The sequence below is a fragment of the Carya illinoinensis genome, chromosome 5 (assembly GCF_018687715.1).
Source record: "Carya illinoinensis cultivar Pawnee chromosome 5, C.illinoinensisPawnee_v1, whole genome shotgun sequence".
NCBI lineage: Eukaryota > Viridiplantae > Streptophyta > Magnoliopsida > Fagales > Juglandaceae > Carya > Carya illinoinensis.
Window position 1 is genome coordinate 16,042,501 of NC_056756.1, and position 27,214 is coordinate 16,069,714.

The 27,214-nt window shown below is 39.7% G+C and overlaps 1 protein-coding gene, 1 long non-coding RNA gene and 1 pseudogene across 2 annotated transcripts; 2 read left to right on the forward strand and 1 right to left on the reverse strand.

Annotated features, from left to right (window-relative positions):
* Positions 1–19,151: 19,151 nt before the first annotated feature.
* LOC122311219 lies at positions 19,152–22,688 on the reverse strand. The gene is made up of 4 exons (XR_006242742.1): positions 21,304–22,688; positions 20,553–21,149; positions 20,188–20,242; positions 19,152–19,519 (listed from the first exon to the last, which is right to left on the reverse strand). It is a non-coding gene; the product is annotated as an uncharacterized LOC122311219 (long non-coding RNA).
* Positions 22,689–23,474: 786 nt separating this feature from the next.
* Positions 23,475–24,507, forward strand: LOC122311218 (annotated as a pseudogene).
* Positions 24,508–25,081: 574 nt separating this feature from the next.
* Positions 25,082–27,180, forward strand: LOC122311216 ((R)-mandelonitrile lyase-like). The gene is made up of 3 exons (XM_043125670.1): positions 25,082–25,210; positions 25,298–25,939; positions 26,089–27,180. The coding sequence occupies exons 1-3, from the start codon at positions 25,117–25,119 to the stop codon at positions 26,961–26,963; spliced, it is 1,611 nt and encodes a 536-aa protein (XP_042981604.1). The 5' UTR covers positions 25,082–25,116; the 3' UTR covers positions 26,964–27,180.
* The last annotated feature ends 34 nt before the right edge of the window (positions 27,181–27,214 follow it).

A 27,214-nucleotide genomic window follows, 5' to 3' on the forward strand; every position in this document is an offset into this window, starting at 1 on the left:
TGGGAGGGCCCGTTCGTGGTAACAGCAAGCATCCGACTTGGCTCTTACCACCTTAAAGACAGTCAGAGCCATAAACTTCCCCACCATGGAATGCCAAGCACATGAAGAAATACTTTGCCTAAAAATAGAAAGCATCACCCATGAATGAAACACCATGTAATTGTAGAATTATCTAGTGAATGAAGATGTATCGATGTTTGTCTCAAACTCTCTATAGCCAAAATTGGAAACCAACGAGGCTGAGTCCATAGACTCGTCATGGGGTTAGGGCCGAGCCCAGAGCATCCCGAGCTTTTCTCTCATAGCCACTCGAATACAAATCTCTAGAATTGTGGAGCCTCATACCCAATCAAATTTGAGTCCCTAGATTAGCCACAAGTTAAGGCAAAGTCCCTAAACTTGCTAATCTCTTGTTCAACATAGACGAGTCCCTAAACTCATCATGGGTTAAGCCAAAGTCCCTAAACTTGTTAATCTCTTGTTCAACATAAAAGAGTCCCTATACTCACCAAGGGTTAAGGCAAAGTCCCTAGACTTTCCAATTTCTTGTTCAACAAAGCTAAGTCGCTAGACTCGCCACTCGTCATAAGTTAAGGGTAAAGTCCTTAGACTTGCGAATCTCCAGTTCAACAAAGCCAAGTCTCTAGACTCACCACTTGCCATGGGTTAAGGCTAAAGTCCCTAGACCTGTCAAGCTCTCATTCAAGAAAGCTGAGTCACTAGACCCATCGCGGGGCCAAGGCCATGCCCAAAGCATCTTGAGCTCTGCCGTCATGGCCACTCGAATACAAGTCCCTAGACTTATTGAGCCTCCCATTCAACAAAGCCAAGTCCCTAGATTCACCACCCGCCACGATTAAGGCTAAAGTTCCTAGACTTGTTGATCTCCTGTTCAAGCAAAGATAAGTCCCTAGACTTTCTACAGGGTTAAGGTTGAGCCCAGAGCATCCCAAGCTATGACCTCATGGCCACTCGAATACAAGTCTCTAGACTTGCCGAGCCTCATGCCCATGCAAATTTGAGTCCCTAGACTTGCCATGGGTTAAAGCCAAGTCCCTAGACTTGTCACGGGCTAAGGCCAGGTCTCTAAACTTACCGATCTCCCGTTCAACAAAACCGAGTCTCTAAACTCGCCGAGGGGTTAAGGCAGATCCAAGAGCATCCCAAGCTCTACACTTATGGCTGCTCGGATACAAGTCCCTAGACTTGCCGAGCCTCATGTCCAAGTAAGGTCGAGCCTAAAAAAAGGAGAGAGAGAGAGAGAGAGAGAGAGAGAGAGAGAGAGAGAGAGAGAGAAGAAGAAGAAGAAGAAGAAGAAGAAGAAGAAGAAGAAGATGCAAAGGTTGGGGAAGTACGCAATGAAAGAATTGAATCTTGTATCACAAAGTCAAATTTACAAGAAAAGAAGAATATTGGATTACAAGAAAGAAGGAAAAAAAAAAAAACCGACTACATCAAATGGGCTCAAAGCCTATACAACCCTGATTACTGGGGAGGAGAAGGTGCACCTGAGAGGTCAGGAGGTAATCTAGGCTTCCCAAGGTTATTGACAAAGGCATATGTTTGGGGTTTCGAATGGAGGGAGGCCAAGCTCAGAGTATTTAGGTCCTCCATGGGGAACTCTCATAGATGTTGGTGCAGATGCTCCAGACCCTGAATGTAGCCGTATGCTCAAGCTGTGTTCCGAATGGCCTGGGTGTTCGCAATCTGAGTCTTGATCTCCTCGGAGTACTTGGCGGTGGCTTCCCAGCTGGACTTCATGACCGAGATCTCAAGATCCTGAACCAAGATGGTGTTTAGCTTTTCGAGCAGCTTAGCCAAAAGGGTGTTGACCAGGGCCTTGCTTTACTGCACTTGCGCCTTCCAGACCTGAACTTCCCGAGTAAGCTCAAAGTGCATGAACAGCAAATTCAAGCATCACCTAGTAGCTGAGGCCTGCTCCTGCTGCCACCGATGCCTCTCCTAGGGGGTATTCCCACCCCCAAGCCCAAAACGAAGAAGTACCTTTAGGCCCAGTCTTTGATGCTCAAGTGTTGTTGCTTGAGGTTGGCTATCTTTTGGTTGGGGATGCACTCCTAGAAGCTACCTATATTCCCATAGAGGTAGTTAACATGGTACAGAGATAGGAGCTTTCGTGCGGTCAAATCGAGTTACTCCTCTACAATAGAGCTGAGTGCCCTCCAATAGCTAATGCAGCTAGCCACTAGGAGCTGCCATTTGCTCGGATGAAGTTGCACAAGAGCCAACTCCAAGAACATCACAGACGAGGTGGTAGAACGGGAGGTGAAGACCATTCACAAACATTAGGGGGTAAAGGGCCACCCGGGACACCATTCTGTCAGGATCCACGGCGTGCTCTCCTCTCTGGGAACCTCTAGGACCACTAAGGTGGGGATCTTGTACTTTGTATGAATCGCTTAAAGGTGGGCATTGGAGACCGACAATTCCCATTTCTTCCCAGCAAAGTACATGGGTTTAAGAGCAAAAGAACTCTTCGTGGCCATGGAGAACTCTGAGAAAACTTAAGGTAGAAGACGACGGAAAGGGAAGCTTGAGGAACTGAGAAGGAAGGAGACAACAAGGAGTATAGAAGAAGGAATAAAGGGAACTCAAAGAAGAAGAGGGCAGCAATGGCAAAAATGAGTGTGAGGGGAACCTTATACAGTGTTGGGTGTCTGAAAGGGGCACAAGAGTCAAGGTGTCTCCAGACATTGTTGATGCAACTGGGACAGTTCATGAACCCCAACCAGAGCGATTTAGTCAATGAGAAGGGGGCCACGTCGAGCGTGTGAGGAGCACCAGCCAATGCATGGCTCGAGACATGGGAGACCACTGCCAATCAAATCAACCATCGGGAAGTCACATGGGTCGTAGGAATCGAGGTGATGCACACATCAATGACAGGAACAGGTGGCCTTGAGAAATCCAACTGGCATAGGTCGACGCATGCATAAGGGGAGGCAGTAACAGATGCGTGGAAACCATAGACCAATCCACAACGCAGGGTGTGATGAAATGTTGGATCGAGCCCAATCATTAGAAGTTAATGAGGTGCTAGAATCATCATGGGGTACTTGTCCCATAATGGCATTTCAGAGATGTTTTGAATTCCCATCACATCTCTATGATAGAAATTCGTAGGGTACTATGAGGGGGGTTATCCCCAGGCCAGGCCGAGCCTAAATGACTCAGACCATAGAGCCCATGAAGGCCCTGGGCACAAAGGCGAGAAAGACGCCAGGCCAGGCCGACCTAGGAAGCTCGGCAGCAGGAGCGACTAGAAAGTACATGCCGATTGAAAACTGCCTGACACCCTTACTGACCAACAAATCTCTACAAGCAAAGACAGGAACAATCCTTGCCCAGAGCCTTGGTGGCTGAACATGCCTAGGAATAGGGTGCACCTAACCAAGGACATGCCCATTAAATAGGATACGAAGGAGGGCACACCACGGTCAGGGATAGGTTAGCAACACCCTATGTCAAGTCAAAGAAAAAAGAAAAAAAAAATACTAGAAAAGAAAAGAAGAAAAGTTTACATAAAATGAGAAATGGGAGAAAGGAAGAACCACAGCTCATGGCATATATTCCCCAACATAGGCCCACTTATGTTTCTAGATATGGAGTGAGAGAGAACATGGGAAAGGCCAACAACACCAAATTATAAAGAGAACTATAGCTACCACATTTTGATACTAAACTAATCAAAACCCATTTTTATGTTTTAGCTTTTTTACTGTCATCTCATCCATAAAATAGAAACAGGCAATATGCAAAATCAGAATGAGTTTAGAAGCTTGTTTATCCGTTACAATGTGCAAACTTGGAGGGGCTGACAGTGAGTCTAGAAACTTGTTTATCCGTTACAAGATTCTGATTACACCATTTTCTAATATCTTTTATATGACCAAAGGCAACACCAAAAAGTCTGATGAGGGTGATGGGAATTCCTAGATTGACTTTGTACCACCTAAAGAGTCATTTATAGGTACTTTCTCTTCACAATGATTCTATCAATCTTTGTTTCTCATATAACCAAAAAGGAAAGCTGAAATGTAAAATTGTATATTTGTGTTTCCTGTTGCAGAAATATAAGATGGGGAAAAGCTAGCAGTCAGAATCCTGCACTGACAATAAGGAAGAATGTAACTGGAGTGCCTCCTATCAGATTGAAAGAAAGATAACACAGAGCACATGTTTGTGAAAATGTTTTTGTAAAGATGATTTCATTTAGTAAAGCAGTAAATTACAGAATATTTCTCTATATATGTATGGTTGTTTTCAACTCTATTTATACAACCAAATGACAGCTAGCTATAGAGAAGAATATACAGATTTGGGACCACAATTCGGGACCACAAATATTACACATCACCACAATCGGTTATTTTGGAATCCTGGAGAATAATTCTAGACTCTTCTTGGCTTGAGGAAGTGATTCTGTGTTGAGGTCGTGCATCATAACTATGGAGGTCTTTATGACTTTTCTCATCATTTGTTGTGGCAGTAACTTGTGCCTTAATAGCCCCCCCCCCCCCCCCTCGCCTTAAGTACCACAGGACAAATTGTGAGGCCTTGAACTTAATTGAGAAAATCTTGTTGATGACAATGGTTTAGTAAAGATATATGCAAGGTGATCTTTACTAGAAACAAATGCTACTTGAAGTGCTTTAGCTACCACACATTCTTGAACAAAATAGTAGTCTAACTCAATATGTTTAGTACGTGTGTGTAAAACAAGATTTACAGTTAAGTATGTTTCTCTCAAATTATCACACCATAAAATTGGTGGATCAGTAAGAAAAATGCCAAGTTCTATCAAAAGAGATTGAACTCAAAGAAACTTACATGTTGTATAGGCTACAACCTTATATTCAATTTCAGTGGAAGATTTAGTAATGGTGGGCTGTTTCTTGGAGCCCTTAGAGATGAGATGAGAGCCAAAATACACACAATACCCTCATGTGGACTTGCGATCATTAGAGTAACCAACCCAATCAGCATTAGAGAATTCAGATAACTTTAGAGAAACAAAATGATTAAAGTTCAAATCAAAATTACGAGTAAGATTAAGATACCGAATAATCCTTTTCACACAAGCGTGGAAAGTGCATATATTGATAAACTTTGTTGATAGCATAGGAAATATCTGGCCGAGTGAAGGCCAGATACTGGAGGCTACCAACAATGCTTCTGTATAGATGAGGATCTTCAAAAGAAGATCCTTCAAACGCAAACAAAAGGATCAAAGTTCAAACCAAAATTACAAGTAAGATTGAGATATCGAAGAATCCTTTTCAGGCAAGGGTGGAAAGTGCATATATTGACAAACTTTGTTGACAACATAGGAAATATCTGGTTGAGTGAAGACCAAATACTAGAGGCTGCCAACAATGCTTGTGTATAGATGAGGATTTTCAAAGGAAGATCCTTCAAGTGCAGACAATCTAACAAAAGGTGACATAGGTGTGGAAATTGTTTTGGAGTTATGCATATTTATACAAGTCAGCAAATCAGAAATATATTTAGCTTGAGTCAGAAACAGAACATTAGAGTTTCGAGTGACCTATATTCCAAGAAAATAGTGTAGTGGCCCTAAATCTTTAATAGGGAAAATTTGACTAAGAGCTTAAACAAAATCTGAGACAAGTCTAGTATTGGACCCAGAAACAATGATATTGTCCACATACACCAAAACATATAGGGAAGCAGATGAATGTTGCATAATAAATAAGGAAGAATCTGATTGAGAGCCACGGAATCCTAAAGAAGTCAGTTTATCAGTTAACTTGGAAAACCAAGCCCTAGGGGCTTTTTTTTTTTTTTTTAATTTACAAACATAAGATGGAAATTTAAGATTTACAAACCTTGGGGGTTGCTACATGAAGAAATCATCTTCAAGATTCCCGTGCAAAAATATGTTCTGGATGTCCAACTGATACAATCGCCACTGTAAAGTAACTGAAAAAGGAAGCAAGAGACAAATCGTTACTGGCTTGACCACAAGACTGTAAGTCTCTATGTAGTCAAGTCCAATTTTTTGATGGAACCCCTTGGCCACTAGATGAGCTTTGCAGCGTTTTAAGATTCCATTGGCTTTCCATTTGGTCTTAAAGACCCACTTAGAGCTAAGAACATTGAGACCAGATGAAAAAGGAACTAAATCTCATGTATGGTTGTGAAGGAGAGCTTTGAACTCAGAGTCCATTGCTAGACGCCACTCCAAAAATTTTGAAGCCTCAGTAAAACACGTTGGTTCCTCATGAACCAACTCAGAGGAAGATGCAGTAAGGGAAGTCGAAGGACGAGATGAGGGCCATGGAATGATGCCATCTGACCTAGTGAGGGGATGATATATATTGGATTTGAAGCGAGTAACCACTGAGTGGGAAAGTTGAGCAATGGAGGATGGAGGATGGAGGCGCTAAGAAAGATGATAGGGGAAAGTTAGGGTTTGAGACATATCGGGATGTTGGGGTTCGACAAAAGGGAGAAGTGATTTGGATTAGGTGATGGGTGTCTGTGTTGAGATGCTGGTGGGTTAGAGGCAGATGGGCTTGCGAGGCATGAAGACGGGCTGAGTTGTGATGGGCTTATTTGTGAAGAGATGACAGGACATAAGGGTGTCATGGAAGGATTAGTGGAGGGGGAGATGTGGGATTGTATTGTGGAAGGAGTCTGGGCCCAAGGAAGGACTTGTAGGGCCTAGACTAAACTAAGACACCCAAATGGATGAAATAGAATTAATTGTGGAGGGGCCGATTGATGTGGGTTGAACAGATTGAGGTGGGTTGGGTCGAGAAAAAAGGAACAAGCTCTCATAGACATCACGTGAGATGTAGGTGTGGCTTGAAAGTAAGTGGAGACAATTATACCCTTTGTGATTGGGTGTATAGATCATAAACATGCAGAGTTGAGACCAAAAATCAAGTTTGTATTTGTTGAAAGGTCTTAAATTAGGCCAATAGGTAGCACCAAACACACATAAAAACTTGTAATCTAGAGTTTGATTAAACAATGTTTGAAATGGGGACACATGGTGAAGGATCAGAGTGGGCATTGTATTAATTAGGAAACAACAATTTGAAAAGCGGGAACCCAATATTTGAGGAACGGATGCATATGCTAAAAGTGATGGCCACTTTTGACAATATGTCGATGTCAACGTTCGGCACTACCATTCTGAGCATGAGAGTACAGGCAAGTGATACGATGTGAAATGCCAGATGTATTTAAAATTTGTTGTAGGGGGCGGAATTCCCCACCCTAGTCAGATTGCACTGCAATTACCTTAGTAGAGAAGGTATTTTGAACATGACATAAAAAAGGTAATAAATAAAGAGGAAACACAAGCTTTGGATTGAATAGGAAACATCCATATATATTTAGAGTAATCATCTACTATGGAAAAATAAAAAGGACATCCATTGGAAGATAGCACAGGCGCTGGTCTCCAAACATCAAGAAAAAGCAATTTAAAAGGTTTTTGTGATCGAGATAGGGAGGAAGGATGGGGTAATGCATGAAACTTAGCTTGACAGCATGCAGGACACAAGTTGGACAAATTACTCGAACTAACAGGAAGTGTAAAATGACTACGAATAAAAAAAAATGATTCTAGGTGATGGGTGACCAAGCCTTACATGCCATATTTGTGATGATGTCTTTCACCAAGAAAAGCTTGTGGAGAAGTAGAAGTTGAAGCTGAGGAGGCATTCAGAGTGTCCGATTGCATGGGAAGGACATAGAGCCCATTTTCAACAGTTCCCCAAAAAAGAGGCTCCCGTGTGCATAAATCCTTCACAAGAAAAAAAGAAGAGTGAAATTCAAAGTAAACATTGTTATCAATACAGAACTGACGTACATACAAAATATTTTTTGTGATTAATGGATCATGAAGAAGTTTATGTAAAAGAAATTTGCTAGATGGAGTAGACAAGTGAGCTGATCCCATGTTCTGAATAGGAAGTGAAGATTCGTCTCTGATACTGACTTGGTCAATGCCATGGTAGGGGGTGGACTCCAAGTTAAAGTTGGAGAAGTGGGTGGTGGAAGTTGTATCAAGGAACTAGGTATGGGGAGAAGGTGCAGATGGTAGCAAGAGAGGGCTAAGTGACCTGGTTTTTCACACACTTAGCAAAGGAGTTGGGGCCCTCTCAGAACACTATAGTATTTTTCTGAGTAAAGAAATTGGGACCTCTACCACAACCTTGTCTGCCTCCTTGGAAAGGAGAGTTTCAACCTCTAGAAGAGAAACCCGATGGATGAGAAGGCCTGACATTGGTGGCATAAGCTGCAAGGGATGTACTTGAAATCAGGGAAGCATTTTGGTGAGCCAAACGTGATTCATGGTTTAATAAATAACTGTAAATTTGTTGTGAAGACAAGGGCTCAGGGCGAGTAGTAATAAAGGTCACAATGGACTCATATTCAGGACCAAGTCCAGCTAAGAGATAAATGGAAAACTGAGAGGAAGAAAACAGGCTACCCATGGCACCTAGGGATGAAGCCAGCATTTGGGCTTTGTGAAAATAAGTAGAGATAGACTCTAAATCCTTCTTGAGGGTGGCAAGTTGAAACTGAGTTTGAATGGCATGTGCAACCGATTGAGCAAAGTATAGTGTTTGTAGAGTTTGCCACACCTCGCGAGAGGTGGCACAGTCAAACTTAAGCCAAGTCAAGCTCGAGTTAATGGTGGAAATAATGAATTGGTCTTGAAGCAACCAACACATATACTTAGGATTAACAATGCCATCAGGGTTGGATGGAGGAGAAGGGGAGACAGTGCCTCCAATGAAACCAAAAAGTTGATTTCCCTTGAGGAAAAGGACAATCTGTGCTTTCCATAGGGGATAGTTATCTATGATGAGTTTTAAGGTAATAAAGTGAGAGGCCGAGTTAAGAATGAGGGAGGAGGGAGGTGATGGTGACGTTAGAGAAAAGGAGTCGGGTGATGTGTTGATGGTTGCCATTGAAATAGGTGAGGAACAAAGCAGGCGTGAGCCTTATCGGTGCTGTGATACCATATTAGAGTAAAAGGAAGATAATGCAAAGTACATGTATGTGAAAATGTCTCTGTAAAGATGATTTCATTTAGTAAAGCAGTAAATTACAGAATATTTCTCTATATATGTATGGTTGTTTTCAACTCTATTTATACAACCAAATGACAGCTAGCTATAGAGAGAAATATACAGATTTGGGACCACAAATATTACACATGACAACAATCAGTTATTTTGGAATCCTAGAGAATAATTCTAGACTCTTCTTCGCTAGAGAAAGTGATTCTGAGCGGAGGCGGTGCACCATAACTATGGAGGTCCTTGTGACTTTTCTCATCATCTATGGTGCTAGTAGCTTGTGTCGTAATACCTCCAATTAATCGGGTTTTTGGTATGACAATTGGCAGGAGGAAGGTCCTCTTCATGATCAATTTCCGATGATTGAGCAACCATTGATGAAGATTAAAGAGTTTTACATTGATAATGGTTGGGATATTCCTCTCCTGGAACTGCTGGTGGGTCAACAAAAAGCCACAAAATTGTATCAGGTTTTGGCAAAGAGGAAAGAGGGGCAGGATGTTTTAGTTTGGAGGAAGGAGAATGATGGAAATTTTAGGACTAAAAGTGTGACGCCCCCAAATCCCCATGCACAGACACGGGAAAATCGAGACGTCCAGGGGAAAATCGAGACGTCCAGATGATGACATCACGGGTCATCACCCTATCGACGTGTGCCAAGTGTGTATAAGCGACGAATGTGCACGAGAAATACGCAGCGAAAAGCAAGTCAATAACTAAGTACCAGAATTTTTCTTAATTTTAATACAAAGCTATTCAAAACATACATAAATAAATATTACAAGACACGAATATAATTTAATATCAACTACAAAACATAACATCAGCATCCCGGCGGAGCCGCATCCTCGGGCTCAGCCTCCTCCTCCTCATCCTCGATCTCTGCACCAAAATCTACGGTACCAAAAATGGTGCCGCAGGTAAGTAAACTCCAAACACCACTAGATAAAAACATATAAAACTCAAACAACATGGATGCAAGAAAAGCCAATGCACATGTCCCGCAAAACCACATTTTTACCAACGCCAAAAACCCATTTGGCCCATAAAAACATATCCTTAAAACCAAGCTTCGCCATTATCCCAGATAATGGCCCAAACCACCATTTTCCCAGAAAATGGATCAATGCCTCAAAAACCAACATCGCCATTTTTCCAGAAAATGGCCCACATCCGAAAACCATAAAAACAATCCGGTTATGCATGCACCATGATCTCCCCTAGGGATCACCCGCACACCCTGGCTCTGTGCCACACCGCAGGTAACGACTACGCATGTGACATCTAAACGAGCAATGCCCAGACTCGCGCCCAGCGCGTACCTAGCCAGGCCATCCTCTAGCCCTCGCCAGCGAAGGGCCACGGAGTCGGTGAGTAGAGCGATGCCCAGACTCGCGCCCAGCGCTTACCTGGCCAGGCCATCCTCTAGCCTCGCTCCCGTCGTCGCCCAGCGACAAATCAAGGGACGTCACTCAGTATTATCCACTCCCGAGTGACCAGAGGAGCTCCACCGAGATAATAACCCATCCCGGCTTGGGCTCGTGAGATACACGCACCCGAAAATCCATTCACTCCAGCAAAACAGGATTTCTCAAATAAAATAAAATGCACGTGCATGCTCCATGTAAATGCAATTTCAATGCACAAAACAATCAACCAACCATAAATCAATAAATCAAGCAACTCCGTCATCCATCCATCCGACCCCCGAACTCCTCGGACTCAGTCCGAAATCAACCAACCAGCAGCAATAATTTATTGTAAGAGCAAAATATATTTAAATCTGAAAGTAGGGCTTGAAAAATACTTACAACGCTATACAGTATTTTTAGAAAGCTTGCGGCGTTGCAAACGGCGGAGGAAAAGCAACGTAACAGTGTAATTTACACTGTGGCCGTGGGTTGTAAAATACCCACTTTTGAACGGGGACAAACCAAGTCTCGAGATTGATAGGGAATGGCCTTGAGATATTTATGAAGTTAAGGAAAATGAGTTTTGGCCGTAAGTGGTGGTGGAAATGGCGGTCGAAGGCTAAAAAGGGGCTGAACGGAGTTGAGCTCGTGGGAGCTGCTCCGGCAACGGATCGAGGCCGAAAATGGGTGGTTTAGGTCGGCAAGAGGTAGGGGAAGAAGCTGTGAAAAGATGGTGGCCAGAGGTGGTGCGACGGCGCCGGAAACGGTGAAAAACCGTATAGCTTGGAGGAGCTCGTGGAGGCTAACGGTGGCTCGGATGGAGGTGAAACTTGGTGGGGATGTTCACCGGTGAGAGGGGAAGAAAACTGGGTGGGTGGTGTAGGCCACGCCGCCGGCGAGCGGCGGTTCTGGGCTGCGAAAGCAACCGGCGACAGGGGCAAAAATAGAGCAGGTGCAGTGACTTCCGGCGGCTCTCGAAGGCTAACGGCTGGTCCGATGGCTTTGAAAATTGGTGGGGATGATCTCTGCTAGAAGGGGAAGAGAATGGTGGTGGCAGTGCACTAAACGGTGGCCGGACGACGGAGAACTGGCCGGTCAAAGTGGAGGTGACGAGGAGGAGAAAAGAGAGGAGCTGCGCACGGGGAGAGGGGGAAACGGGAAGAAAAAGAAGAGGAAAAAAAAAAGAAGAAAAGAAAAGGAAAAAGGGAAAAAGAAAAAGAAAAGAAAAGAAATGAGGTCCAATCCTCACATCTGGAGTCCAACAACTGATCCAACGAAAATAAGTTTAAAAGCAATAAAACTAAGAAAATATTTTAAACACAACGTAAAGTTAAAATATAATAATTAACTAGTAAAAACAAACTATTTAATTTTAAATCCAAAGACAAGCTAAAATAAATTAAACAGCAATTTAAATTCAACAGTAATTAAAATCCAATTAAAATCCGATAATTTAAAATAAAAGAAATATTATATTAATTAAATTAAAATATTCCTTCAGTGAAAATACACATAAAAACGGGTGTCACATCCTTCCCCCCTTAAAATAAATTTCATTCTCGAAATTTGCGAGATCAATATCAGCGCCAAGTAGGATACACTACGCAACTCAGAGTATACTTGAGAAAATCATACCATCAGTCATTTCCACACAAGTATGATGAAAGATCTCTCCAATTATACTCCTAAAGCAATTCCATCATATTCGTACTAGTCTCCCAGCGACGCATCACGTCTAGAACTCCTAAAGCAGCCACGTGAACCAAAATCACCATATCGTCAAGAACTTCAAAGCCACACCCAAGAAAATTCTAAAAATTATTACTTCTTAGAATGAATTGTATTAACCTCAATCAACCTTCATGCTATATCATCGAAACTTTCATTGTATCCTATATCTTGGTAACCTATAGTCACTTCCAAAATAAACCATCAATAAACATAATTCGCCCAAACAAAATATTACTCTCCAATTACAAGCACCTTCTCAAAATTTTAAGTCATCACTAATTACTCAAAATCAGCACACCTAATCATGAACTATCACTCTTATTTCCTCAATTATCTCTAGCTACCTTAACTAAATCAAAATTCCGCAACGACACCCATGATCATCAACAAAGAAGACGATATCAATCAATTGCAACCTTCAAAATTAAAAACAAGTATCATTATCTCAAAATACGCCAATCTCATCTAAGATAAAGAACATAGGGCTCGAATCCGTCCCGACCAACTAATAAAGCACCTATAACTCCTACTTAACAACTTACACTTTCAATATCATCACTTAAATTCTGAATATCGTCTAATTTAGAGATAACTAAATTCACTACGAATCATGATTAAATTCACGATAACCTTAATAAACCCTTCTTATAAACCCACTTACCTACTTCTATTCTCATAACCCTAATATGAGCACGACTATTTCCTTCAATTCCATACAAAATTAAATCTCAAGATAGGCCATGCTATTCAAACCTCCAATCCATCAAAACTATGGCACTACCCTCCTGACTTCTACTTCTTATTACCTTACGTACCTGTTTAGGCTAATCACCGTTGATTCCCAAACTTCCACTTTCAAGATTTTATTATCCACTACACATGGCGACTCAACAATCTCTCTTCAAGTTAAATAAAATGTATATAATTCTCCCAGCTGGACACTCAAACTCCAAAGGAAAGTATAGCCTCAAAATTTAAATTCCTGTGTGACCTCAAGTCACAATTAATTCTTGAAGATAGTCTCAACAATAAATGCCAACCATCACTCCAATTGGTAACCCACTTCAACTGTACACTCCGATCAACTCACTAAGAACTCGAAGTTAAAATCTATTGAATTTAATACTATCACATCTAATCCACTTCAGTACTCACCAAAGCCACTTCTCTCAAGCCAAAAAGAGACTAGGATTTGTACTCTCCGAAATCCATACACCCTTACCACCACTATAAATGGATCTCATGTACCCTTAGCTAAGATTAATAATCATTCTAACGTATAAGTGATCCATCACTTCCATTTCCAACATCCGTACCTTATCCTCAAAATAAACAAAATTTCATTTCCCAAAACCTGCATCATCTATTATCCTCAACTCGGTATGAATCAATCCTAAAACTTGTCACTATAACCTCGAGCTATAACAATTATTGCCAACCCACATTCCATTGAGTAACACGCTTCGACTGAACGCTCCAATTGATTCACCACTATCACGTGTCAGTCTCATACGTCCTTAGCCGAAACCAATAGTCATTCCAACGTACAAGTAATCCATTACTACTATTTCCATCATCTGGACTTATATCCGCAAATCAACATGAATCATTCCTATATTTGATTAACTTATACCCTTAATATCAGCAAATAGTTATCGCTTAAAGCTTTGTACTGAAAATAACCTTAAACCTGCTAATAATCCGTTCCCAAAAGTCTCTAGAACATAAGGTCTCAACTTCAATCGAATTCAATACCAACAATTAAACTATTGCTTCCAAAACCTCAATGGATCTATTTCTTCCGAACCGACAAAAATCATTTCCTAAAATCGATTACTACAACCTCGAGTTAACAATAGTCATTTTCTAAACTAAGTCAATATTTACAATCCTCAAAGAAGTATATGAGCTAAATCATTACCTTCCATTCTCAAAAAAATGTACTCCAGAAAAATTTCATATTATTAACTAAACTCTGATCAACCCCATTTTAATGGTTGCAAACTAATCACTCTCCAGAGTGGATCAAGCTAGCACCCCAAGTCTGTAAAACTAAGAACTCAACTCTTATTATAAATTGGTCCTTCAACTCTGCAATTCTAAATCATTAAATCAAATAAGAATAATTTCTAGAATTTCTAAGATCAATGAGTTTACACCCCATAATAGAACAATCGGCTCCCAAAGCTTTTAAAATCTAATACATTAACGAATAATAAATCATTTTCTGAAATCTTCGAGATTGATGGCTTTAATCCAAAACATTCACCTTAAAACCTGTAAATTTTAAAACCCCAATTGCCACCAAATTGTTCATCCGAATCAGCGAAATTTAAAACTTGAAATTTAATTATTTCCCCCAAAGCTTGTCGAACCTAAAACCTTAATTACCAAAATCTTATTTCCTAAAATCTATAAGGCCTCAAACCTTAGATAAAATTATCTTAAACCAATCCTTAAAGTTCGTTGAACCTACACTCTCCTATTCTATAGCCTCATTACATAAATTCTACAAAACCTAAGATCTCAACTATCTTAAGCGACTTAAAGCTAACTTCCCTCCTTAGTTGCAACTTACATTCCTACTCCCAAGAAATTGCCTAATCCATGTCGTTCCCTTCTAGCCACAATAATATAAAAGTAACCCACCTCTATAAAATTCAACCCTACTTCACTAAGTATTTTTTTTTTCCTATCAACGACATTCTCAATAGTACCATCCTCCTACCATAGCACAATTCTCAACCCCACTTTTTAACTCCGGACAAAACCAAACAAAACAACTTAAAACAAAATAAATAAAACAAATAAACAACATACTTGCAATTCAAATAAAATCAAATCAAACCAAACCAAATCAAATGGAATTAAATAAAATAAATTCAAATCAAATAAAATCAAATCAAGTTAAAGAAAAACAATTCAACTTAAATAAATTAAAATAATTTTAACACCAGCTTTTAAAACTTTCTGGTACTCCACCTATGGGACATATGGTTTTACCCAGAGCCGAACAGCTCTGATACCACCTGTGCCGCCCCCAAATCCCCATGCACGGACACGGGAAAATCGAGACGTCCGAATGATGACATCACGGGTCATCACCCTATCGACGTGTGCCAAGTGTGTATAAGCGACGAATGTGCACGAGAAATACGCAGCGAAAAGCAAGTCAATAACTAAGTACCAGAATTTTTCTTAATTTTAATACAAAGCTATTCAAAACATACATAAATAAATATTACAAGACACGAATATAATTTAATATCAACTACAAAACATAACATCAGCATCCCGGCGGAGCCGCATCCTCGGGCTCAGCCTCCTCCTCCTCATCCTCGATCTCTGCACCAAAATCTACGGTACCAAAAATGGTGCCGCAGGTAAGTAAACTCCAAACACCACTAGATAAAAATATATAAAACTCAAACAACATGGATGCAAGAAAAGCCAATGCACATGTCCCGCAAAACCACATTTTTACCATGCACGCCAAAAACCCATTTGGCCCATAAAAACATATTCTTAAAACCAAGTTTCGCCATTATCCCAAATAATGGCCCAAACCACCATTTTCCCAGAAAATGGATCAATGCCTCAAAAACTAACATCGTCATTTTCCCAGAAAATGGCCCACATCCGAAAACCATAAAAACAATCCGGTTATGCATGCACCATGATCTCCCCTAGGGATCACCCGCACACCCTGGCTTTGTGTCATACCGCAGGTAACGACTACGCATGTGACACCTAAACGAGCGATGCCCAGACTCGCGCCCAGCGCGTACCTGGCCAGGCCATCCTCTAGCCCTCGCCAACGAAGGGCCACGGAGTCGGTGAGTAGAGCAATGCCCAAACTCGCGCCCAGCGCGTACCTGGCCAGGCCATCCTCTAGCCCCGCTCCCGTCGTCGCCCAGCGACAACTCAGGGGACGTCACTCAGTATTATCCACTCCTGAGTGACCAGAGGAGCTCCACCGAGATAATAACCCATCCCGGCTTGGGCTCGTGAGATACACACACCCGAAAATCCATTCACGCTAGTAAAACAGGATTTCTCAAATAAAATAAAATGCACGTGCATGCTCCATGTAAATGCAATTTCAATGCACAAAACAATCAACCAACCATAAATCAATAAATCAAGCAACTCCGTCCTCCATCCATCCGACCCGCGAACTCTTCGGACTCAGTCCGGAATCAACCAACCAGCTGCAATAATTTATTGTAAGAGTAAAATATATTTAAATCTGAAAATAGGGCTTGAAAAATACTTACAGCGCTATACGGTATTTTTAGAAAGCTTGCGGCGTTGCAAACGGCGGAGGAAAAGCAACGTAACAGTGTAATTTACACTATGGCCGTGGGTTGTAAAATACCCAATTTTGAACGGGGACAAATCAAGGCTCAGGATTGATAGGGAATGGCCTTGAGATATTTATGAAGCTAAGGAAAATGAGTTTTGGCCGTGAGTGGTGGTGGAAATGGCGGTCGAAGGCCAAAAAGGGGCTGAACGGAGTTGAGCTCGTGGGAGCTGCTCTGGCAACGGATCGAGGCCGGAAATGGGTGGTTTAGGTCGGCAAGAGGTAGGGGAAGAAGCTGTGAAAAGATGGTGGCCGGAGGTGGTGTGACGGCGCCGGAAACGGTGAAAAATCGTATGGCTTGGAGGAGCTCGTGGCGGCTAACGGTGGCTCGGATGGAGGTGAAACTTGGTGGGGATGTTCACCGGTGAGAGGGGAAGAAAACTGGGTGGGTGATGTAGGCCACGCCAACGGCGAGCGGCGGTTCTGGGCTGCGAAAGCAATCGGCAATAGGGGCAAAAACAGAGCAGGTGCAGCGACTTCCGGCGGCTCTCGAAGGCTAACGGCTGGTCCGATGGCTCTGAAAATTGGTGGGGATGATCTCTGCTGGAAGGGGAAGAGAATGGTGGTGGCGGTGCACTAAACAGTGGCCGAACGGCGGAGAACTAGCCGGTCAAAGTGGAGGTGACGGGAAGGAGAAAAGAGAGGAGCTGCGCACGGGGAGAGGGGGAAACGGGAAGAAAAAAAAGAAGAAAAGAAAGAAAAGAAGAAAAGAAAAGGAAAAAAGGAAAAAGAAAAAAAAAAGAAAAGAAATGAGGTCCAATCCTCACCTCTGGAGTCCAACAACTGATCCAACGAAAATAAGTTTAAAAGCAATAAAACTAAGAAAATATTTTAAACATAACGTAAAGCTAAAATATAATAATTAACTAGTAAAAATAAACTATTTAATTTTAAATCCAAAGACAAGCTAAAATAAATTAAACAGCAATTTAAATTTAACAGCAATTAAAATCCAATTAAAATCCGATAATTTAAAATAAAAGAAATATTATATTAATTAAATTAAAATATTCCTTCAGTGAAAATACACATAAAAACGGGTGTCACAAAAAGTGTCTGGGATTGTATTAGGGTTCGGGCGACCTCTTTACCTTAGACTTCTTAGATTTGGCACCATAACCTTCTCGAGAAAATCTTCATTATGATGTGGAAGGCTTATAATAATTGTTTGAATGTGGATGAAAAGATTAAAATGGTTGGGATACTTATGGCTTCAAAATGTAATTTTTGCTTTATGGGCCAGATTGAGGACCTTAATCATGTTCTTTGTACTGGGGATTTTGCTAAACAAATTTGGCACACGGCCTCTATTCAACTTGGCGTGTATATGGGTGAATTTTGTACTTGGAAGGAGCAAATTAATTTTTGGTTTCGCCATGCTGGCAAATTGTCTCAGGTTAGGACTATCTTTGGCTTTATTCCTTCTATTGTCTCTTGGAAATTATGAGATAGGCGTTATAAAGCCCAATATGAAGGTCAGGTTGAATCGATTGAATCTGTCTGGAATGCTATTACCTTTTGGGTTCGTAGAATTATGCATTTCAATATGAAAGCTACAAAGCTTCTAAACCAAGATTTAGCCATCCTTAAAAGGTTGGATATTTTGATTTCAACGCCTAAAGCGAAGAAAGTTTCTATGGTGAAGTGGCTTCCGCCCTGCCCAAATTAGGTTAAACTTAATATTGATGGGAGCAGTATGGGAAATCCTAGTCCAGCTAGAGCTGAGGGTGTCATTCGTGACGCAGGTGGTAATATGTGTGCGGCTTTCTCTGTTTCCTTAGGCCAAGGTTCTAATAATTATGCTGAATTGAGAAGCCTGCTAGAAGGTGTTAGGAGGTGCTGTCATCTGGGATTCAGAAGGGTTCACATCAAGACAGATTCTCAGATCCCTTATTAATTGGATTAAAAAGGATAAGTGTAATATTTGGTACTTGGAAGATTGTTGGGATGAGCTTCAAGTTTGTCTTGATCGCTTGGAGTATAATGTGAGCCATGTTTTTGGAGAAGGAAATGCAATAGCCGATAATCTTTCGAAAGAGGGTTCTGGAGGGTCTAATATAGAGTGGATTGAAGATAGATCTCTTCCCAATCAGTTAAGAGGTCTGCTTCGGATGGATAGACTTGGTATTCCATATCTGAGGATATCTTAGTGAGGTCTTTGCTTTTATTTTCAGTTGTATTTTATATATACTAGTAGAATAAACGTCCTTTGGACTTTTGCCTAGTTTAGACAAAATTTTGCATGGTAATTATATATGTAATGAAGCAACGTCCAAGGGACGTTTGCCTGATTGAGAGAAAATAACCTAATAATATATATGAACTATATACATGACAAAATAAAATCGTTTACATATAATATTCATAGCTAATATACATATCAATCATACATATTCAACTATACATCTCAAAATAAGCTAATATACATATCAATCATAGTAATATAGATGGAAAAATAAAACAAAATAATCATATATGTTAACTATGAATCTCAAAATAAAAGAATATTCTCATGCATTTTAATAATATACCTGAAGAAAATCACCCTAGGAATATTTGTTTAGCAACAATATACTGCATCAATACTACTATAAAATACTTATCATGCGTCCACCATACAGTAAACACAGTATAATTCTTTACATTTGATACATAATTCGATTTAGGGAAGAAAAATCAATCTCAAAGAGTAACCGATAAAACAATTCATCCACAATTTTAAGTTCAATAAAAATTTATGTACTTTAAATTAAAAAAAAAAAAAAAATCATCTTATATGGAAAAATAGGAACAACATAAATGGAGGCCCCACGATTAATCTGTTCCTGATTTTGCAAAGTATTCAAGCTTGGTACAAGTGCAAGGTACATGACTGGGAACATCTGGAAATCACCATTTGGGAAAGCTGGAAAACCAGAAAATACGGGAACCTGAGAATAAAAAAACTATAAAGTGATTTAAGACAGAAGTTGAAAAAAAGCCACAATCAAAAGCATGAAGAAAAATATATGCAGAACAAGTGTTTCAAACACGGCAAATACGCATTCATAAAAAATGTTTTTCATTCCTATGTAAGCTATCATTAGAAGCTCAAATCCAAGTGACCATCAGTATCTTTTAAGGAAGCTACTTCTAAACTCTATAAGATAAGCAAGCTTCAAACTGGCGTCGCTCAATAACTAAAATTGTAGGAGTTAGAAGCAAAAAAGTCAATCAATTTTCATTAGCCAGTTCCTCAAGGTTCAATTCCAAAGAAACAGAAGTATAAACACACAGGGCTGGTGGCAATTCATAGCCACATTTAATGCCCTAAGCATCTATACCAACATTGCCATGCCTTGTGTTAGTATTCAATTGGCTGACACATAGCATCAATATGCAAGTCAATCAAACACAAAGCATACTCATGCTATGTGGCAATTCCTGTTAGAAAATTACATATTTTTTTGAAGTTAATATATTAATTTTACCAAACTTTAAAACCTAGCTAGACCTCAAATTTGTAACATGGAAAACTCAGTTACTTGATTTGGCATTAAACCATTTTATTTATACTAAAGAACATAGTAGTAATTTTGGTAAAATGGAATGTACTTACAGAGGACTCCTGCAACACCAATTCCAGTTGCAAGGTAGAGTGTTTTTAGACAGATCTGAAATAATACCAGTCATAAGCAAATTAATTAGGATCTCACAAAATGGGGCAGAAGAGTTGAAATTCATTCTTAAAACCAAATTAATTTAAACAGAAGCTAGCATATATAATAATACCATTAGAGATGAGATACTATAGACTTTAAATCACATAAAAATTACAAGATAAAACATAATATAAATTTAAGCTTTTTTAAGATGATGCAAAGACCAAGAGTTTTCAAGCTTAAAAAGAGGGGGGGGATGGAATGGGTGTTAGAAACAAAGAGATGAACAATTTATTGGAAGAGAGAACAAAAGAGAACCTACCTCCAAATGGCGGATGTCATCCCCACCTTGATAAGTATATAGCTGCATCATAAGTATATGGGGCAATTTTTTTTTTCTATAAAACTTGAGCAATTGTTAATTGCACTCGTATTTGAAGCACCTATTGATCAAAAGAAACATAATAAAAAACATGTATACAAAATTTTTTTTCACGGCAAGAGGAGCAAAAAAGGTTTGCAGACAAGATTTTCACTTTGAAAATAAGGTTTGCAGAGCCTTTACAAGCCTCATCAATAAAATTTTCCTTATGGGTTCGACTCCCTTGAAGATTCAAGGGTTTACATCTACCTAAAATAAGATATAGCGTTTTCACATTTTCTATTCTGCATCAAATCTTTTAACATGTGACAACATTTGATAAATACCCAAACATTTGGGTTTGTCTGATGAGAGAGTAAATTCTCAAACTTAGCATAGTGAATGTAATATAGAGGCCTCATATACTACATGAAATTGCTGATGAGAGGAAGTACCAACATTATAGGTGAACTCTTTACTTTACATCAAATCTAAAACTGTGGCTTCCCCTTCAAACCGCCATATAAGCCAATGCTCACTTCTTTTCTTTAAAGAAGTCTGGAACAATTTCATGACAACAATAATAACAAGATTAAAAAAAAAAAAAAACAACTTCTGCAATATTGAGGTTCAAAAGCATATCTTTTATTTTTTAAAGATATTGATACCCTTAATTCATACGGTGGTAATAGTAGTCATGATAGAGAAACACCTCAAGAAAGCCGTATACAAAATCAGCATAGTTATTTGTGCAAAGTCTTCGAACATGCTCATTCATCCAAATTTCCACTGCTCCATATGTGCTTGCCATTGTATTTATAATCACCAAAAACAAAAAAAGAATACATCAGCAACATCATATTCAATATGATAAGAGGGAAGAAATAACAATTCATATGCATCTCACATGCAAAATTCAAGAAACAAAATATAAAAAATATAATAAACTAAAGGAACTTCTTTTAGAACGAATAAGAAGGTTATTGAAAGTGATGTGGACAGTCATTAAATACAAGCAAGCTTCTAAACAAATTGACACTAAGAATCCAACATCAGTTGTACTAATTCCGTCCATTAAACACAGCATGACATGGGTACCTCTGTTGCCAAAATAGAGCTTCCATGCACGGCCAACCACCAAATGGTGAACACAAAGCAAACGACCGAGTCATATACATCATATGCATATACACAACAGGAAAAAAAATTACCAAACAGTGAATAAAAACCATACGGAATAATAACTCAAACAGAATAAAAGTCATATATGCTTATATGTGCATGATCAGATAGATCATTTTCTCACAGAAAATAACCCAACAAAAGGAACTGAAATCATATGGATGTCTATCACACCCACTAAAAAAAAAAAAAAAAAACCCAAAAACATTGAACAAAATCTTTTGATGGCTTCAGTAAAATAATCATTCAAAAATTCGTTGTTTGAAAAAAAAAATTGAAAAAAAAAACATAGCTTTGGGAAGATCCCTCGGTGTTCTTCTTCACCCACCTCTGTTTCTTATTCAGATGGAGGATGAGATTTCTCAGCCCTTGTCGCCTTCTTCGTCTTCATCGGGCTGAGACCAGAGGCATGCAATGTTGAGGTTGGAAAGTTTCACGAGTCAGGGATTCGACGCGAGAGACTGTGCTTCACTGATAGAGGCAGTGGTGTCTCGGTTTTGCTTTGCTAGAGGTGAGAGTGTGGCAGTGAAGAGAAATAAGCGCGCAGAGAGAGAGAGAGAGAGAGAGAGAGAGAGAGAGAGAGAGAGAGAGAGAGAGAGAGAGAGAGAGAGAGAGAGAGAGATGGTGGGTGGGAGTGTCGGCATTGAAGAAGAACTAAAAAGATCGTAAATGTAAAAAAGACTAAAATGGGAGCCAGCAAAAGAAAAATAAAAGCAAACCCAATGAAATTTTGAATTACAACTAAGGGTATCATTGGAAAAAAAATTAGACGAAAATAATACAGCATCTGGATTCCAAGATAGTAGAGTTTTAATATTTTTTTATGATATCTGACAAATTGTCATTACCTGTACGCATGCACTGAGCAACCAAAAGAAAGAGTAACTTTTGCACGCATGCACTAATCCTGACCAGCAGACTGCACAATCAGTAAAATCTTTCTATTATAATCACAATTTAAAAACTTTTGCACGGACAGTATACACAAAAATAAAAGGAAAAACTAAATATATGAAATACACAGAAACAGAATGTAATTTTACTGTTTATTACTATAGCAATAGCATAGATGCTTATTATAATAAAAAGATTTGGGTAGTTTCTTTTTTTCTTGCAGGTTGTTGTTTTCGTTTATCTTCCTTATCCTTTTGGTTGTTTTGGAACGTTATATTTTTGAACTCGAGTCTATGGTTTTATTTTCTAAGGCCTAGGTTTGGTCTTTCTAGAATATTTGTAAATCCTTAGGTTTTTAGTTGTAACTACGATTTTTCTTTGCCAAAAATAAAGACAATTAATAAAATTAGGGTATTGTCCTCTTCTTTAAAAAAAATAATAAAAAATAAATTGAAAAAAAAAAAGGCTCCGATTAATCAATCACAGCCATTTATTTTCTTCTCATTTTGGTTTTGATCTTTCTTGTTATTGGTGCAGATCACGGAGAGATTAACCAACAATGGGCATTTGAGTAGGGACATCAGTGTTGCAACCAAAAACCAGATTAACGAGTAATAGTTAGAGATTGATGACATCGTTTGATAATTTGGATGGAAAATGATAATAACCCCAAAACCTCCTATTGATTTGGTGTCGTGTTTCTCAGAAACTTGCACATTGCTCAGGCTCTCAATTGTAAATGGAAGTACATAGGAAGCTGCATGAGCAGACTGAGGTAGGACCAATAAACCAATTCCATTACAACTATGTTAGGTTAGAGTTTATTTACCAACACATGCCGGTTATATCAGAATTCTGTTTCCAGGTGCAGAGACATCTGCAGCGGAGAATTGAAGCCCAAGGGATATATTTACAATCGGTACTGAAGAAAGCTCAGGTCCTCAGGAAACACTTTCTAGGTATAATTCTTCTCCTCTGGGAGTAGAATTTGCAAAAGCTGAACTCTCGCAGTTATTCTCAATGGTCAACACTGGCTGCCCGAGCTCTTCGGTCTCAGAATTAACAGAAACAGGAGATCTGAGTGTAAAAGAAGTGCAAAGCTCCTTGGCATCATCCAAAAGCTCGGGGGGAAAGGAAGAGAAGAGACCAATGGAGGACAGTGGTGACCCCCAAATGTCTAATACAACTGCTCTGGAACTTTTATTAATGGATCTTCACCGAGAAGACAAGCCAAGGAGCACTGATGCAAGCAATCAAGGAAGTGGGAGGAAGAGAAGCGGAAGTGCCATTTCTGATGGTATTTGCGTAGAACAAACAGTTTTAAAAAGATTACCAACCAAAAGAGACAACAGTGGTAATCCACTGAGAAAATCTGGATTATTGGAGAAACTAGATCTCGGCAGCCACTATCAGCATGACATTGAATCAGGTCCAAAAGCAATAGACTTGAACAGCAAGGGAATAGAACTATGCAACTGTTGGAATCTTGATAATACGGATTGGTTTTAGTCATATAGTCTACGCAGCAAACTTAATTCTTAAGAGTTAATCCTTTGTTTATAGACTGTATATTGGTGCATGTAAGGACCCTCAAGAACTTTTGAAAGTACATTCACATAAAAAGAAGGTATTATAATATATATTCATATAAAGTCATGTCATATTATGCAAATTATGACTTCGCATTTACATAATCCAAGTCTTAGACCCCTTTATAGAATACGCCAAAGTAACTCAACCTATCAAGAACCATAACTTAAGCTCTTTATCTTCCTCTAAAATTAGAACGGCATGAGTTAGAGAAAACTAAAAGTCAAAAGAAATGCCTTTGAAAACTATTCAATTAATGATCGGAAAGGTAGAAAGTTATTTAACATCATGGCAGAGAAGTCGACGTAAATGAATAGAAGCAAAGCTCCCTAAATGCTAGCAATTTCAAAATATATATATTGCAGGTGACGTTTGTGGGAATTAAAGCCACTAATGACAGGATCTCAAAAATGGACTCAAGCTTAGGTTTTGGGTGATTATAGTGTTTGTAAGTAAAATTCAAAGAATATTTGTTGTATACCTTTTTCTGTAGCTGCGCCTGCATGTCTCATCTCTCTGTCAATCAGTGCGAACACTAGCCAGTACAGTATTTGAATTCTTTTTCCTACACTTGTCAAGCAGACAGTGAAGTAGGATATATTTAGGTATGATATTATACCATAAATCCCAATTAAAAAGCGAAGATGGGGTTGTAAATCATCATAGCAGCAACATCATGAGTTATCCAACTAACAAAAACAGAATCATTGTCCAAACCATGCGTATGCTTTAATATGACTGAACATAAGGATCTACAATAAATTTATGTCTTAGCACTAAGAGACTTGAGTAATTATGTTGCCTGCCCACAAGGCCAATATATACTGCCCTCCGATCCAGGGACTTGGAGACACAAAACATGGAGCTTTCACGAACAACTCAGGGCCACGGACTTCTCATAGCATCTGTGTTCTTACTATTTAACTTGTCCGTTGCTTCTTCAACGCCTCAAGGTATGAACTCCCCACGATTGTTTTCTTGATTTTTCAATTCATACTAGTTGACTGAGTCGAGTTTGATCTCATTCTTCACCTCTGTAGAAAAAGGACTCCCCTACATGACTTCAGATGTCGAAGAAGTGTCAGGCAAATATTTTGATTACATTGTTGTTGGGGGAGGCACCACTGGCTGCTCCCTAGCTGCAACCTTGTCCGAGAGATTCTCCGTGCTATTGGTGGAACGAGGCGGCTCACCCTATGGAAATCCGTTGGTACTGGATAAAAAGTACTACGGGTTGGCGTTGATCCAAACCGATGAGTACACATCGGTAGCACAAAGCTTCATCTCCAAGGATGGGATTATGAATCACAGAGGAAGAGTTCTTGGAGGATCATCGGCTATAAATTTTGGGTTTTATAGTAGAGCAAGTCAGAGTTTTATTGAAAAAGTTGGGTTGGATAATGAAGTAGTAAAAGAAGCTTATGAATGGGTGGAATCTAGAATTGTATTTAAACCTGAGTTGACCATGTGGCAGATTGTTGCTGAGTTTGGCCTTCTTGAAGCAGGAATTCTACCTTATAATGGTTTTAGTTTGGAACATATCGAGGGAACAAAGGTGGGTGCGACCGTTTTTGATGAATTTGGAACAAGACACACCTCAGCTGATCTTCTGAAGGCAGGAAATCCCGAAAATATAACAGTTCTTTTGAATGCAACTGTAAAGAATGTCATCTTCCATAATGGTAAGCCGGAGAGTTTATTATAAATAGTTCTTAGTAATAGGGTGCGTAAGATATCTCTATTCATCTTTTGCATCGACTAGCAAATTTAGCTTGCATTCTATCATAGAATATCCCATTCTATAAGCTCACGCTTTGTTCAAATGATGTAGAATATAGGAACGAAACCAGAGCATATGGTATAAGGTTTATCAAGAGCAACGGCTGTACCGATCAAGCCCACGAAGCTTATATCAACCAAAATAATGATTCCAGTTCATGGGGAGATGTAATATTATCTGCAGGGGCTTTAGGCAGCCCCCAAATTTTATTACTAAGTGGGATCGGAGCTCATGAACACCTGAGCAACTTTAGCATCCCACTTGTGCTGGACTTGAAAGGGGTCGGATGGGCAATGAAAGACAACCCCGGCATTGCCCTCTTGGTGGACGATAAGCCGCAAAATAGGCTTCCAGACACCCCCCAAGTTGCAGGTATAGCAGATGACTTTAAAATCATACTTGAAGCAGGAATCATACCTGTAAGTCTGAATGCAACGAGAATGACAGTTGCTGCCAAAGTTGCATTCCCAGAATCAAAAGGTAAGCTCGAATTAAATGGCACAGATCCCAGGAGAAACCCTTCAGTTCAATTCAACTATCTAGCGAAGGAAAAGGACTTGCAGGAATGTGTAAAGATGAGCAAACTTCTTGAGCGAGTTGCTGGGTCTCACTCAATCGCCACGTTCCTGGAGGAGGAGAACAAAGATAACCTCATGTCCAGTGAGGAGGAGCTGAGAAAATCTTGCAAGAAAAATGTGAGGACCTTTTATCACTATCATGGCGGTTGTACAGTTGGGTCGGTTGTGGACAAGGATTACAGGGTTTATGGGGTCCAGGGATTGAGAGTAGTGGACGGCTCAACATTCCTGGAATCGCCAGGAACAAATCCAATGGCCACACTCTTAATGCTAGGAAGATATCAAGGGATCAGGATTCTCAAAGAACGAGAAGATGCTTGTGCATTTGGCACCCAGAAAAACCGATAGGACCTCTGAAGGGCTTCTAGCTTGCATCAGATGACTGAGAACTCGACAGTATATATTCTATGATTTTAAAAACAAAAAAAAAAAAAATCAGTTCATGGAATGAATCACCAACTTCTTAGATTCCTGTCGCATCTAGCTTTCATAGATTCCTGTCGCATCTAGCTGGGCTCAACCATTTGACAAATATGCCATTTAACTTCTAAGATATGTTTGACCATGGGTGCTGCTGTTGGTTCTTACAATTGCAATTT

Excerpts from the sequence above, each read along its gene's own strand:
- LOC122311216 (XM_043125670.1), top strand. The coding sequence starts at position 25,117 with ATGGAGCTTTCACGAACAACTCAGGGCCACGGACTTCTCATAGCATCT. Across the intron at positions 25,211-25,297 it reads TGCTTCTTCAACGCCTCAAG|AAAAAGGACTCCCCTACATG; the intron begins GTATGAACTCCC and ends TCACCTCTGTAG. Across the intron at positions 25,940-26,088 it reads GAATGTCATCTTCCATAATG|AATATAGGAACGAAACCAGA; the intron begins GTAAGCCGGAGA and ends CAAATGATGTAG.